General features: G+C 44.2%; 1 protein-coding gene across 7 annotated transcripts in view; it reads right to left on the bottom strand.

Moving 5' to 3' along the window:
- CPEB2 (cytoplasmic polyadenylation element binding protein 2) overlaps positions 1-10,456 on the bottom strand; it is a 64,165-nt gene extending 53,709 nt beyond the window's left edge. For 2 of the 7 annotated variants that reach the window (XM_082838535.1, XM_082838537.1), the window contains exons 1-3: positions 8,580-10,456; positions 5,301-5,582; positions 4,445-4,534 (exon numbers count right to left, since the gene is read on the bottom strand). In XM_082838535.1, the coding sequence (XP_082694661.1) occupies positions 4,445-4,534; positions 5,301-5,582; positions 8,580-10,271 (2,064 nt within the window). In that variant the 5' untranslated portion in view covers positions 10,272-10,456. Of the gene's footprint in view, positions 1-4,444; positions 4,535-5,291; positions 5,583-8,579 lie in introns of all 7 variants that reach the window. The other 5 variants (XM_082838538.1, XM_082838540.1, XM_082838539.1 and 2 more) reach the window with 3 other exon arrangements.
- Between the last annotated feature and the right edge of the window lie 2,577 nt (positions 10,457-13,033).

The following is a 13,033-nucleotide window of genomic DNA, read 5'->3' as shown; positions in this document are numbered from 1 at the left end:
AGTATGAAAGATATGTGGCAAAGAATCAACTAACTGGGCTTTCAGAAACTGAGATTACAGTATCCCACAACAAAAATGAACAGGCAAAAATTAGAACACAATGGTGGAAAAACTGTAATTTCTTATATTCTAATATTTTATTATTTTCTTCAACCCAGAAATTTGCAAAGACTTACGGAAGCAACAGTGAAGTCCTAGAAAGACTAAAAAACATAGAAAGAACAAAGTCATCCTAATTTTAAAAAGGATGACCTGAGAAAGATTATAAATGCTGAAAATAACTAATGTGTTCAACAATGATATTAAAATACAACAAAAGGAATTTGAACTTAATTAAAAGGGAACTTTTTAATGGGATGCTGTATTTTTGCTTTGACATATCCAAAACCCTGTTTTATTTCAAAAGAAGTGATTAAGTAGAAGCTTTTCCTTTTGACAGTGATGTATCCTTCCTAAGAAAAAGGAGGTGGATTATAGAAAAAACATGCATCATCATATTTAAAGTTATACCAATGCTTGGTCATATATTCTTCTGCCTAGGTAGATCAACTTTTGTTGTATTTTTGTATTTAGTCATCCAATTTTTCCTTTAAAATAAAAAAGCAAATTTGTACTAATATTGTTCTCAATTTTAACACTGATTATACATTTCTCATTACATTCTGCTATCGCACTATATTGAATTAGCAGATGATGTGTTGCTCTGCCTCACTATACAACGTGGCTCTCAATCTCATACTCTCTAGTTGTTCCACACAGATATTTCTTACTCATCCAGCTGGACTTTCATCTTCTCTAAGGCAAAGAACACTATTTCACCCATATATCCTAAGGGTAATTAAAGTACTACCACATATACAATGAATATACATTTCTCGACCTTTCTTCGTTATTCTGATCCTCAACAAAGTACTATAACAGTGATTTTCAAAAAAAATTAAAAAAAATTTTTTGGAGCCGCAAATGGCCAAAGCTAATCTAGTATCCACAATGGTTAAATAAAATGGAAAGGTAAGTAGAAAATATTTGGGGTAAGAATGTATCAAGTACAATTAAAGAACTGAACAAGGATAGGAAACATAAAAAAGGATCCATTACTTAAGCAGGTATAACAGGTCCCTTTCTGTCTCATTTTCAGTAGGTGTGACAGTTTGACAACAACTAATGTCCCTATAACTCATCTAGTTTAAGAATCACAACTTAAGGAATGTTTTATTAAATGAAAAATTGGACTTGGTCTTGTTTTTTTTTGTATAAGGTGAATAAAGTCTCCAAATAATGTATTTTTCTGAGAGGTCCCCATATTATCATTTATCATGTTACCATAACAGCGTGGATATTGAAGATTAGCAGAAAATATCTTCAATTAATTCAAGATAGTTTATGTGACATGATCAGGAACTGCAAGCAGAACTTCTGTAAGACCAAAAGTTCAGAGCTAAATATATAGATAATCCCCCAGCTAGAGAGCGGGCCAACACTCATAGCCTTCACAGGCTATATTACAATTTTGAAGGCATCATGTTGCTTTGTTTACAGAAAACTGATATTCCATATGTAAACTTCTAAGTAATAACCTCAACTACTAGTATATTTACTCTTGATTTAAAATATTCAAGTATTAATGAATAAATATGCTGTAGCCTTATTATCTACCTGAAAGATTCAATTTTAAGGTAATTAGAATTTATACTTTTGAGTATGACTTCTTGCAAGGGTAACTAGCTAATAGCATTTTAAAGAAAAGTAATTCTTAGCCTTAAAGAAATTAATAAGACTATCTAACATTCATTTTAAAGTCAGAAGTGTGTATAACAATTTACATTTGTTTTTAAGAAGTTTTAAATTTAAAGCTTTTCCATAAAAAAATAGGCCATTTTAAATAAGGAAATGCCAATCTGAAAAATTTTACATACAACTGAAATAAAAGCTACAAAACTACAAAATCTTTCCCATTTACTAAATTCAATTACATGTCCAGCTCTTGGTATATTTAATTAAGGCCAGGTACAAGAATTAAGACTTTAATTCTAGAATTTAGTACATTTTAGGCTTAAATCAATTTGAGACCAAAAGAAATAAAAAAGTTAAATGTTTTTAAACAACGTATTTGTTAACTAAATTTTATTGGTATTAAAATGTTATATATGATGAGAAAATATCAGGACTGAAAATAATCTACCCAGATATTTAAGCATCTAAGTATTTTCTATAATTTTAACTTTGTCAAATAGTGAGGAACTACCCAACTGTTTAAGATACCAAATGCAGTTTGTAGCTTTTGCTGTATTTCTAAGAACCTCAACTTCAAATACCTCAACCTTTTATGGAAAGATAGAAACACACAACAAATTTTGTATAATAAGTACCCTTAGGGTACTCAAAGGATACAACAACATTGCTTTTAAGACCACGTGGGAGGTCATACAGGATACCTCCACTGCTTGGGACCAATGCCCACTGCTTCCTCCCCAATAAACCAAGACCCTTGTATTCTAAAAATAAAGGAGGGGGGAGCAGGAAGCAGGGAGCAAAAGAAATGGCCACAATAGATGAAAGAAATCATAAGAGCTGGCTAAAAAGGCCTTACACGATCTAGTTCAAGGTCTTCCTTTTATAGATAAGGAAACTATGACCCCAAGAGATGAAAGCCCATAGACTGTGTCATCCAGTGTCACAGACTGTGAAAGGAAGAATAAGAAGATTCAGGTTTCAGACCTCCTTTCCTTCTAGTTCAGTTTACTTTCCACTATCTTTTTCTTCACCATTCTCTTCAACTTCATCATCACATCTCTGGATCAAGAGTCCACAGGGAATGCCAATATCTTAGCAGTTTACCAAAAAAAATTAACCTTTAGCATCAAAATCCTTTTTCCTAAAATGAATTTACCTAAAATCATAGGTTATAAAATAGGTAAGAGCAGAGAGTCTTTGAAGTCTAAGTGGGAGGGCTCACCCTCATCCTGTGGCCCTCATCCTGTGGCAGCCCCAGGGGCACCTCTGCAGAGCCCAGTTTGAAAATTTCCCTTTCATTTTCACCTCTATCTACTCTAGCATTATTCTACCAACTGAAGCTATCTTAATAACCTAATTTCTCAACATCTGTCCCCCACCCCCATGGATCCTCATGGGAGCTAATCTTCTTTCTCCATAGATATATATCCCTCGCACATATCCTCTTGCTTCTTCCTGCACAACCTTTTCAAATAATTATGTCCTTTCCTGTCTAAAAACATGTCCCTTGCCACCTTCAAAATTATTATAATTTTCCTCTTCTAACATACCATCTCCTAGGCATTTATGTATTTAATTTGAACACCATAAAAGTGCTACCATAAAAATATCACTAATATGGCCTAACTGAGCCAGAGTAGAGAAGAGAAATATATGGATAACATTACAACATTAACAAGACAATAAATTACAAATTACATGAGACAATTACTTATTTCTAAGTGGAGACCCTGGCAGGACTACTTTGGTTAAGTAGGTAGGACTTGTTTAAAACTAGTGCTAATGGTTGATTATTGAAGTTACTGCCAACCTGCCAGGTTAGAATGATATTTACAAATGCAATATTAATCTATTTATACAGTCCTTACTTGTAAAATGATTTCATGTTGATAAAGTAACTAAGGATAACAGAGCTCCTTTCAGTGGACTCCCACAATGTCAAGTCTATGCTCATTCAAACTTGGGCTCTGTAGGAAAGAATCCTCTTATGTGAGGACTGAGTGTTCTATTTGTCCTGAAATAATTCTCATCAGCTGGTACCCAGTATGCATTCAAATTTCATCTGCAGAAGAGAGATAGCATTTTGTAACCACAAAGGACTTGAAGGTAATTTGATTAAGACTGACTCTCAGCTTTTCGACTCAGAGCTTTTCCATAGGAAACTGATTATTTGGAAGAAGACAGTATATAATAGCAGTAACAAAATTTAGAATAGAGAAATACTATAAAGTTTTTTATAAAGGTAAAACCTGAACTAAGGGCTTTCTTAGAAATACATCTCAAGACAAATACAGCAGATTTCATGAAAAAAGTTTACCAAAAAATTTTATATATCATTTATGAAATGTAAGATTAGATATTAAGTAAACATATGATTTTATACCTAATTGCAAATGATTCTGAAAAGAGATAAAATGTGTTCAGTTTGACTGATGTTTAAAGTCAGGTGCTCTTGGGTATAGGATTCCTTTCTCCAAAAACAAATTTACTATGTTTAGGGCATACAAAATGATTATGAATTACTTTTAAATTTAAAAATGAAGCATTTTACATTAAATAGTTTAAGTGACCCTTTAAAAATAAATTGCTTTAATGCTCTCTGACATATGCTTAAATAGGTATAATTGGAAAATAAATAATAAATCCTACTCATAATACAAATACTAAACTCCTAGCCAAAATCCTGAAAAATATACACTGTCCAGCCTACCTGGTCTATTCTGGATGTTCCGGCTGCAGTGCACCAACTATCTTGGAGTGAATCTGAGCCCCAAGCTGGCAACTGCAAACTAGATCTCACCTTCAATAGCATAGAAGTTTTCATCAGAAATAAGCAGTTCTCTTCCCCATACCCACCCACAAAAAAAAAAAAAAAAGAAGAATGAAAAGAAAAAAACAATCAAACTTTTTTCTATCTTGTATCCTTGTTCCATCCTCTAACAGTTTTAAGGGAAAAATATCTCATTTTAAATAGTCATAAGGGGACTTTATTAACCTATAATATCAGCAAAATATTAAAAGCCCTGAAAAAAATGTCTAATCATTATAAGTATTAGGCCACATTTAGAAAAAAAAAAGTCACTGAACCAGTGAACAAATTTTAATTCTATGTAAAAAGTCCTAATGTTATTTTTTCATGATCGTAGCTGTACTAACTACATTTGAATGTACATACAGCTGACCATAGTTATATTTATGCACAATTACGAAACATTTTAGTTCAGCTATACTGGAGGAGAAACTCATTTTGGTGGCCTGTTAAAGATTAATGAATTAAGGCATTCTTAAGGAGCTGCCAAGTAAGAGCTTCAATATGAATTTAAGAAATACAGCAGGGTTTTCTATACTTTATGAAGCTTATTTTCTATTATGTGTTTAGAGATTTTTTTAGTCTCAATTTTTTTGTATAGGTATTTTATCCTTTGATAATCAAATTATATGCTTAAAAATTAGAGCTTTCTCTTTTTTAATCCGTTAATTTTACCATACTATTACTACTGCCACCCCCAATTTCCTATTTTGAAAGATTAACATTAGAAATAAGGCCATTTACATACCATTCTTACCTGTAAGGGTAAGAGCGTATTACTATTGTTGTCTGTTCTGAACACATTATCTTCAATCCAAGATTTTGGAGTCAGTGATGGAGTAGAGCGAGTAAATTTCGGCGGTGCTATGACATTACCAGAAAACGGTTTCTTCAATGGAGATATCTGATTCATAGTTCCTGGAATTCCCATGTTTCCAGTTCTACGATGATCTCTGCCATGCATTGCTCCCCACGACATACTTCCAGTGCCCCAGCCACTGCTTTGATGGTTGCTCCAAGGAGATTGTTTCAGAAGAGGCTGGGGAAAATACATCTATTTAAATTATAAGCATTTAAAGAGTTTATAATTCAAATTCAAATTTAGGCCTGAGCTAAGAATTTATATGATCTTAAAAAAATGAAATATATAAAGGCAACAGAATATATCATAACTAGTTTATGAAAACATATTTATGAAAACATATGAAAACATATTCATTTAATGCTGAGTTTTCATACTCTTGTCTACTATAAATTATAATGAATCAAGTAGATATTTCATGACACTCATTAAAATAGAACCATGCAGTTACTTTTTTTTCCCCTTTAGAGAGAACTGTATAAATGACAGATATGAAGAAAAAAATACTTTAAAATTGAAATTAACTTTGAAGATCCTTACAGATATAACCTACACTGCGATCTTAAAGCAACTATGTTCCGCTAAGCACAGAACTAAAAATATGATCGTTATCAATTAAAATATACCAATCATATGAGTGAAATATCTAGACTTTAGGTTTCTAAAACAAACTGTACCACTGCAAAAGTGGATAATAACATTTGGTGTTATTCTACTGCACAGATTAAAAATGCCTTTTGAGATAGGGAAAATATAGCAAATATGTCTTTTTTTTTTTGCACTGCCTATTCAACTTTTAAGATATTTTATTCCGGTTTTAATGTAGTTTCTTTTAAATTTTCATAGTTTTTACTTCACTTAATTATCCATGAACTGTTAAATTATTATCTGATATTACCCATAGGTGGATACACTAAGATAAACAACTATATACTTTGATCATTCTAGTAAAGATCTTAGTAATACAAGTCTCCATGAACTTTATTCATTTTCAAAAGTAAAGTAATATTCCAAACTCTAACCAATAGCAAGAAAAGTTAAGTCATCAAAGAATGAAAAATTCACCAAGAGGCTACAACTGTAGATTGTGAAAAGTATTAATTGCTAGCAATTTTACAGTCAATAAGCTTATAATTTAATAATTTTGTGCCAACATTTAGCCAAAGGGAGTATGGGTCGTGCACTTAACTATAAGTCAATAAGTTATTTTAAGTCAAGCACTCTTAATATTAAACCTGCTTATTTTTTTTCTGCAAACCTCGTCTGTAGTGCCTATTACTTATTAAAATTTTTTTAATGCTAATATAATCATGAATATATACTACCCTTTCCCCCTCTATGTAGTTCAAAAGGATAGCTAAGGGACCACGGACATATTCCATTCTTCAGGACCTTACTTTCATCACTGATGTAGTGCTCAAAGTTCTCTTCCAGTGACCTAAAATTCCATATAACAGCTGTGACCTCTTACACTCCATTGCAAGACCCATCTTTTGACAAAAAGCAGATTATAGTTAAATATGGATCTTGGTATATGGTCTTCTAGTGATATACCAAGGCCTTAAGAATACAAAAATACCTACAGATAATTTTCTGTGGCAAGTTTCCAGTTAAAAAACGAAGACCCTGACACCCAAAAGACAGTTGCTCAAGATTATGTAAATCATGGAAAAGGGGAATACTATTTCAAAATTAACTATTTTCAACCCTTATAGGCCACATTCTCCTTCCTCAGGAAGAAACCAGTGATTCAACAAAAACTGCTGTTATTCTGGTTAATTTAAATAAACTGTTAACTGTTATTTTGGTTAAATTAGATAGTATTCACCTTTTTAAAAGGGTAACCCTTAAAAACTTTAACTGGGCAATGGAAAAAGTTATATGAGTACATAAGTAGTGGTTAAGGTCCAATCTTGCTTCCCTCTCAACCTTTAATCACGAAATTGACCTTAGACAGAATGATCACTATAATAAATGCTGACTAGATCAAAAAAGAACAACAAAATACTCCTTCAATGTCAATTAACCAAACCAGCGGCCACTCAAACGTTGTTTTGAGAGGATAACAAAACAGACCTTGAATCTGAAAGGGCTCGGATGAATAAAAAAACCTGCCTGCTGTGATTTCATAATTATACTACCCACTTAAAATACACACACCCTATCATTCAAGAGAAGGTTAAGGCCACCAAAAAAAAAAAGAGAGAGAGAGAGAGAAAAGAAAAAAAAGAAAAAAGTGAAAGTCTTCTCTTCAAAGTAACACACAAATAGCAGACTCGTTCCGTTTTAAAACCTACAAAATAGTACTCAAACATTAAAAAGCACAGAAAATAAAACCGTCTTGGAGCATCTCAGTCTTAACCATCTGACAGCTCGGGGGGACCGACCCACGTCGGGAGGCAGGTGGGCAGGAGGAGCGCGGCCGGGACGCTCCTCGCCGACCCTGGTCCCGGTAGGTTGTGCGGGCGGCAACTGCCTCGCCCGCGACAGGTCTCGCCGGCCAATTAAGAATGATACAAACTCAAAAGAAAAAAAGCTTTTCCGCCCGTTCCCTCATTGGACGACGGCGAAAGATCACGGGCTGACCACACGCACAGTCTCCGGTAATCATTCTCCTCCTTCCCGGGTTCGCTTCCCACGGCCGCTGCCCCCCCCTCCCCGAGGCCGCCGCCCGAGCCCGCTGGTCCCGCGTCCCCGACCCCAGGTCCTCCGACCCCCGAACCCCGGCCGTCTCGCCGTGTCTCCAGGGCTCGAGAAAGCCGGACGGCCGCTCACCAGGCCAGGGGGCGCCGGCCGGGCCCCGGGGTCGCCCCGTACGAGGTACGAGAGGGACGGCGCGCCCGGCCGCCCCCCGCCCCCGCCCCGACGCCATTCCGCCCCTGCCCTAGACCCACCGCCACGCCGGGGCTTTCGAGGGGGCGCCCGGCCGGGGCCACTTCCAGCCGGACCCGACTCTGGAGCCCCACAGCCCACGGTGGCCACAGCCCTCACGCCCCGCCAGGGTCTGGTGTCCCGAGTCCCGTCGCCCTTTTCCGCCCTCCGGGTCCTACTCGGTCGGGCGAGGGGCCCTCGCAACTGCCCCTCGGGGCCGCGCCGGGCCGAGCCCGGTCTCCGGCCGCCCCCGCCCGCAGTCTCCCCGGCCTCGCGGCGCAGCCGGGCCGTCGCCCGCCGTACCTGGTGGTGGTTGTAGGAGTTCCTCTGCTGCAAGAAGGCGGCAGCGGCCGCCTGGTGCTGCTGCTGGAGCTGCGGGCTGACGGGTGACCTCCGGCTCTGAGGCTGCTGCGGCGCCGCGGGCGGCGGGGGCTGCTGCTGCTGAGGTAAATTCATGGCGGGCGGCGGTGGCGGGGGCACGGCGGCCGCCGAGAAGGGGCCCCCGAAGCCGCCGCCGCCCCCGCCGCCGCCGCCCGCCGGCACGCTGAGCCCAGCACAGCCGTGCGGGGACACGGGCGAGAAGCTCGGGAAGAAGGCCGGGTTCATGGACGACGGCAGCCCGGGGTAGAAGCCGTTCTCCGAATCGGGGCTGGGCGGCGGCATGGCGCTGAGCGAGCCGCCGCCGCCGCCGCCGCCGCCGCCGCCACCCGGGGTGGCGGCCGACGAACCCGGCTGCGGCTGCGGCGGCTGCTGGGGCGGAGGCGGCGGCTGCTGCTGGGGCGGCGGCGGCTGGGGCTGGGGCGGCGGCGACGCGGTCTGCACCGACCAGGGGGTGCCGAAGCCGGGCAGCGGCGGCGGCGGCGACGCGGAGCCGCCTCCCCCTCCGCCGCCGGGGGGCCCCCCGCCCCCGCTGCCGCCGCCGCCGCCGCCGCCGCCGCCCGGGTGCGGAAGGTCCGGGCTCTGCAGGCTGCTGAAGGCGCCCGCGCCGAGAGCCCCGCCAGGCAGGAGGTTACTGGGACTGTTGAGCAGAGGATGGTTGGGGGACTCCATGGAGCCCGGCGCGGGGTTCACCGGCGGCGTCGAGGGGGCCAAGCCCGCATTGGGGGGCTCGGCGGCGCTGCCCTCGCCCACGGCCGGGGTCTTGCGAGGGCTGCCCGCGCCTCCGTGGCGGCGCCGCGGGGCTGCAGGCGGCGAAGGCTGGAGCTGCGGGAGCGGGTGCAGGTCGGCCGGGCGCTGCTGCGGGGAGAAGTCCTGCGGCGGGAGGTGCTGCGGGTGCGGGAGGCTGAACTGCTGCTGTTGTTGCTGCTGTTGCGGCTGGCGCTGGGCGAGCTGCGCCGGCTGGAGGAGCTGGCCGGGCGGCGGCGGCGAGCCGAACCGGCCGGGGCAGTGGAGCGGCGGCGGCGGCTTCGAGTCCGGAGGGTGGGGAAGGCGGGGAGGGCTGAACTCTTTCCTCTTCTGGCTGCTCAGCTGCTGCTGCTGCCGCTTACTGAAGTCCTGCGGGGAGGAGGTGCGGCAGCAGCAGCAGGAGGAGGCGGAGGAGGAGGGGTGGTGCAGACTCGGTTTGAAGTCCTGGGAGGGGAGGAGGTGGGTCACACCCGCGTTCGTGCCGCCGCCGGGGTGGTGGTTGGGGAGTTTCTCCGTGGCCTCCGCCCCCGAGAGTGGCCTCGCCGGCTGCTGTGTCAGCCTCAGCAGCAGTTCATCCTGCATGGTCTGCTGATGCGCCGGGAACGGGGAGGAAGAGGAAGCGGTGGCGACCGAGTTGTCCGCGCCGCCGCAGCCGAAGGGGATAGGGAAGGGGGAGGCGGCCTCCGAGAAGCCGGTGACAGGCAACGGCAGCGGCGAGAGCGGGCCGAAAGGCGTGGCGGAGGGTGACGGGGCGGCGGCCGCCGCGGCTCCAGCGGCGTAGGGACGGTACGCCCCGCCGCTGAACAGGGACCCGGGACTGCTGCTTCGGAGCCGGGCGGTTTGCAGCACCCCAAACCCGAAGTCCCTCATTTATCAGGCCGGCGGCAGCGGGAGGAGACGCACCCCGTCCGCTGCCCCGCCTAAGAAGCCGCCGGATCTGGGGCGGTGCGGCCTTGGTGGAAGGAGGGGGAGTCAGTGAGAGAGGGACACCATGACTGAGCCAGGGGCACCTACTTCGGCCCCGCCACCCCTCGCGGCAATGACCGCCACCTCCCGAGACCTGCTCGGGCGCAGCCGCCGCCGCCGCCGCCCTGGCCGCTTAAGAACCCCGGAACGTGCGTCAGCGTCACCTCACAATCGCACCGCCCCCCGCGGTGCGCCCCGGCACGCGCGGGCTCGAGGCCGCGGCGCCCCCGCTGCCCCGCCCCCGTCCCGCCCCTTATTAATATGCAGGCTCGGCCGGGGGCGCGCGAGCGCTCTTGGGAGGGCGGGAGAGCGCGGGCGCGAGCGGCGCGTCTCCTCGGGCTTTCCCTGCGCCCGGGGAAAGGAGAGGCCGGTTGAGGCGGCGGGCGGCCGCAGAGGCCTGTGCGCCCGGCGCGCGCGCGCGACGGCGAGCACGCGCGGGGGGCGCGGACGGTTACTGGGCAACCGCCCCTCCCGGCTCTGGGTCCTCGCTGAACCTTCAGCAGGTCGCACGCGGTACTTTCCCTCCGTCCAGTCGCCCTCGGGGCCCTGCCTCCTTGTCACCTCCGCTTCGTCTTCGGTCACAGGAGCCTTGGTCGCAGGGACAGGGGCTGCCCTAGGCGGCGCTGGCCAGCCGGGGAAACTGAGGCCGGTTAGTGGCTTTCAGTGTCGGCGGCCGCTCGTGTCCCGCAGCGCGAGGGAGCGGAGACCTGGCCCCTGCTGCCCTCTGGGCTCTGCGCGGGAGGCCTCTTGCCGACCCGCCTGTGCGGGGCTCCGCCAGCCTTGCTGACTGCGGAGCGCGTCGCCCACGCCTCTGGCCCCACCATGGCCCAGACTCGCAGCCCTCCTCGTCGCCCTAGAAAGCGCCTCCTTTTCGCTCCGGTTTCTGTTTTTAGCCTCTCGTGCCGAGTACTGTTATCCACCCTCCCGCAGCCGCGTGAAAGTATTTTCTGTAGGGTAAACACGAAGGCCCGGCCATATACCATACATTTTCACTTAAGTAATGAGGAACAAAGTCCCTGGAACCCACCGCGGCTCCGTGCGGTTATTTACACACAGACATGCACATAATGGGTTCCGAGGCGAGCTCCCTTGGTAACCCTGGGCCCGCTCCAAGTCCTCCTGTTTCAGAAAGCGTTTCGTGTGTTGCCGTCGGGACTGCAGTGGGTGGGATTCCTCCCCACCACATTCATTCTGGCATCCCCGCCCCTTTCCCCTAGGGAGACTCTAATTTAAACATTTCCGAAGCTTTATGAATTTCCAAGGGAGAAAGATTTCTCACATCAGGGGGGAAAAGGAGGTTCTGACTCAGCAACAGACTTGTTGAGACTTGCAAAATGGAAGGGGAGAGAGAGCTTTCCATGGTAGAGCTCTTGTTGGAAGCAACAGAAGAGGAACTAAACCTGTGTATTTCCTAAAGAAACATTTTACATAGAGAAAAAATATATATATGAGGGTCTAGGTAAAGGAATAGCAGAGGGATCCATACTAGTAAGATATGGATTTCATGTTCCTGTTTTGCAATTTTAACTTTTTCTTGGCGTTTAGAGAAGTGAAACTATTGAAAGAATCCTGGAATACAGGCTAATAATCTCAAAAGCAATTGAAAATGGGTTCAGATTCTACTTGATTTGGATTTACAACTGAACTAATATTAAATAGTGTTATAAATGAGCACACTTTTACTGATGTAGGCAAGAGTGTACACTTTTATGAGTCCTCATTCTCTATTAGTTAAATTTCATCCCCTTTTTACTTTGCTTTTGTTACTTCAGTGTTTCAAATTTATATAAATCAGAATAAATACAGAAGAAAGAGAAAAACAATGCAAGGGGAAAATATATTCCATGTATTTATGTTTAATATCCTGTCTAATAAACTAAGTTTGACATTGCCTTTAAATAAGGAAAAGGTACTTTTTAAAAACAGGTCATAAATCGTTTAGAAATCAGTGGGTACATAGAAAATTGGTTTGAGTTAATAATCTCAAAACCATTTTTAACAAGCAAAATATAAAACTGGAGAATTCCTTTTTTATTCTAAATTACAATGTCTAGAAGATAACCTGAGCTCTTTAGAATTAAAAATATAAATGGCCATTTTCACAGCACCTATTGACATATTACTATTATTCATTAAGCTATTTTGCACGGAAAATATTCAGCAACTGAGGCATATAAAGTATTGAAATGAATTTTATTTCTAAGTAAAGTTATATTTGATTGGACTCATCTGCAGATCCAATGACAAATCTTGAAAATGTAGGCACGAAAGTTAGCTCAATCATCCATTAAAATTGCAGTTAGTGCAATGTAAGAAAAGAGAGCATACGTTTAAAAGCTAAATGGTGCCATTCTGGGCTGAAGTTTGAATAAAAACAAGATTTCTTAGTGTGCTGAGACTGGCTTTGTTTTAGAGCATTTAGAGCTCTCCAAAAAGGAAAAAGCCATCAAGTTTGGTATTATGTAATAAGGTCAAACTCCATATTAAGTACACTAAATTCTGAAGTTCCACTGCCAGATCCTCTACTCACTGCTTTAACATCTGAGAGAGTGTTGTGAGGGTCCTGCTTTTTATAGCAAAGAAAGTTATATTCTGAAATCTAAAACTTTTAAGCTGGTGAGTGTCCCATCATTGAAAATATTCCAACATAAAGGTTTCCTATAGTG

The sequence above is a fragment of the Leucopleurus acutus genome (genome assembly GCF_964270905.1).
Source record: "Leucopleurus acutus genome assembly, chromosome: 4".
NCBI lineage: Eukaryota > Metazoa > Chordata > Mammalia > Artiodactyla > Delphinidae > Leucopleurus > Leucopleurus acutus.
Note: the sequence above shows the minus strand (reverse complement) of the source record. Positions and strands in the feature narration are given on the sequence as shown.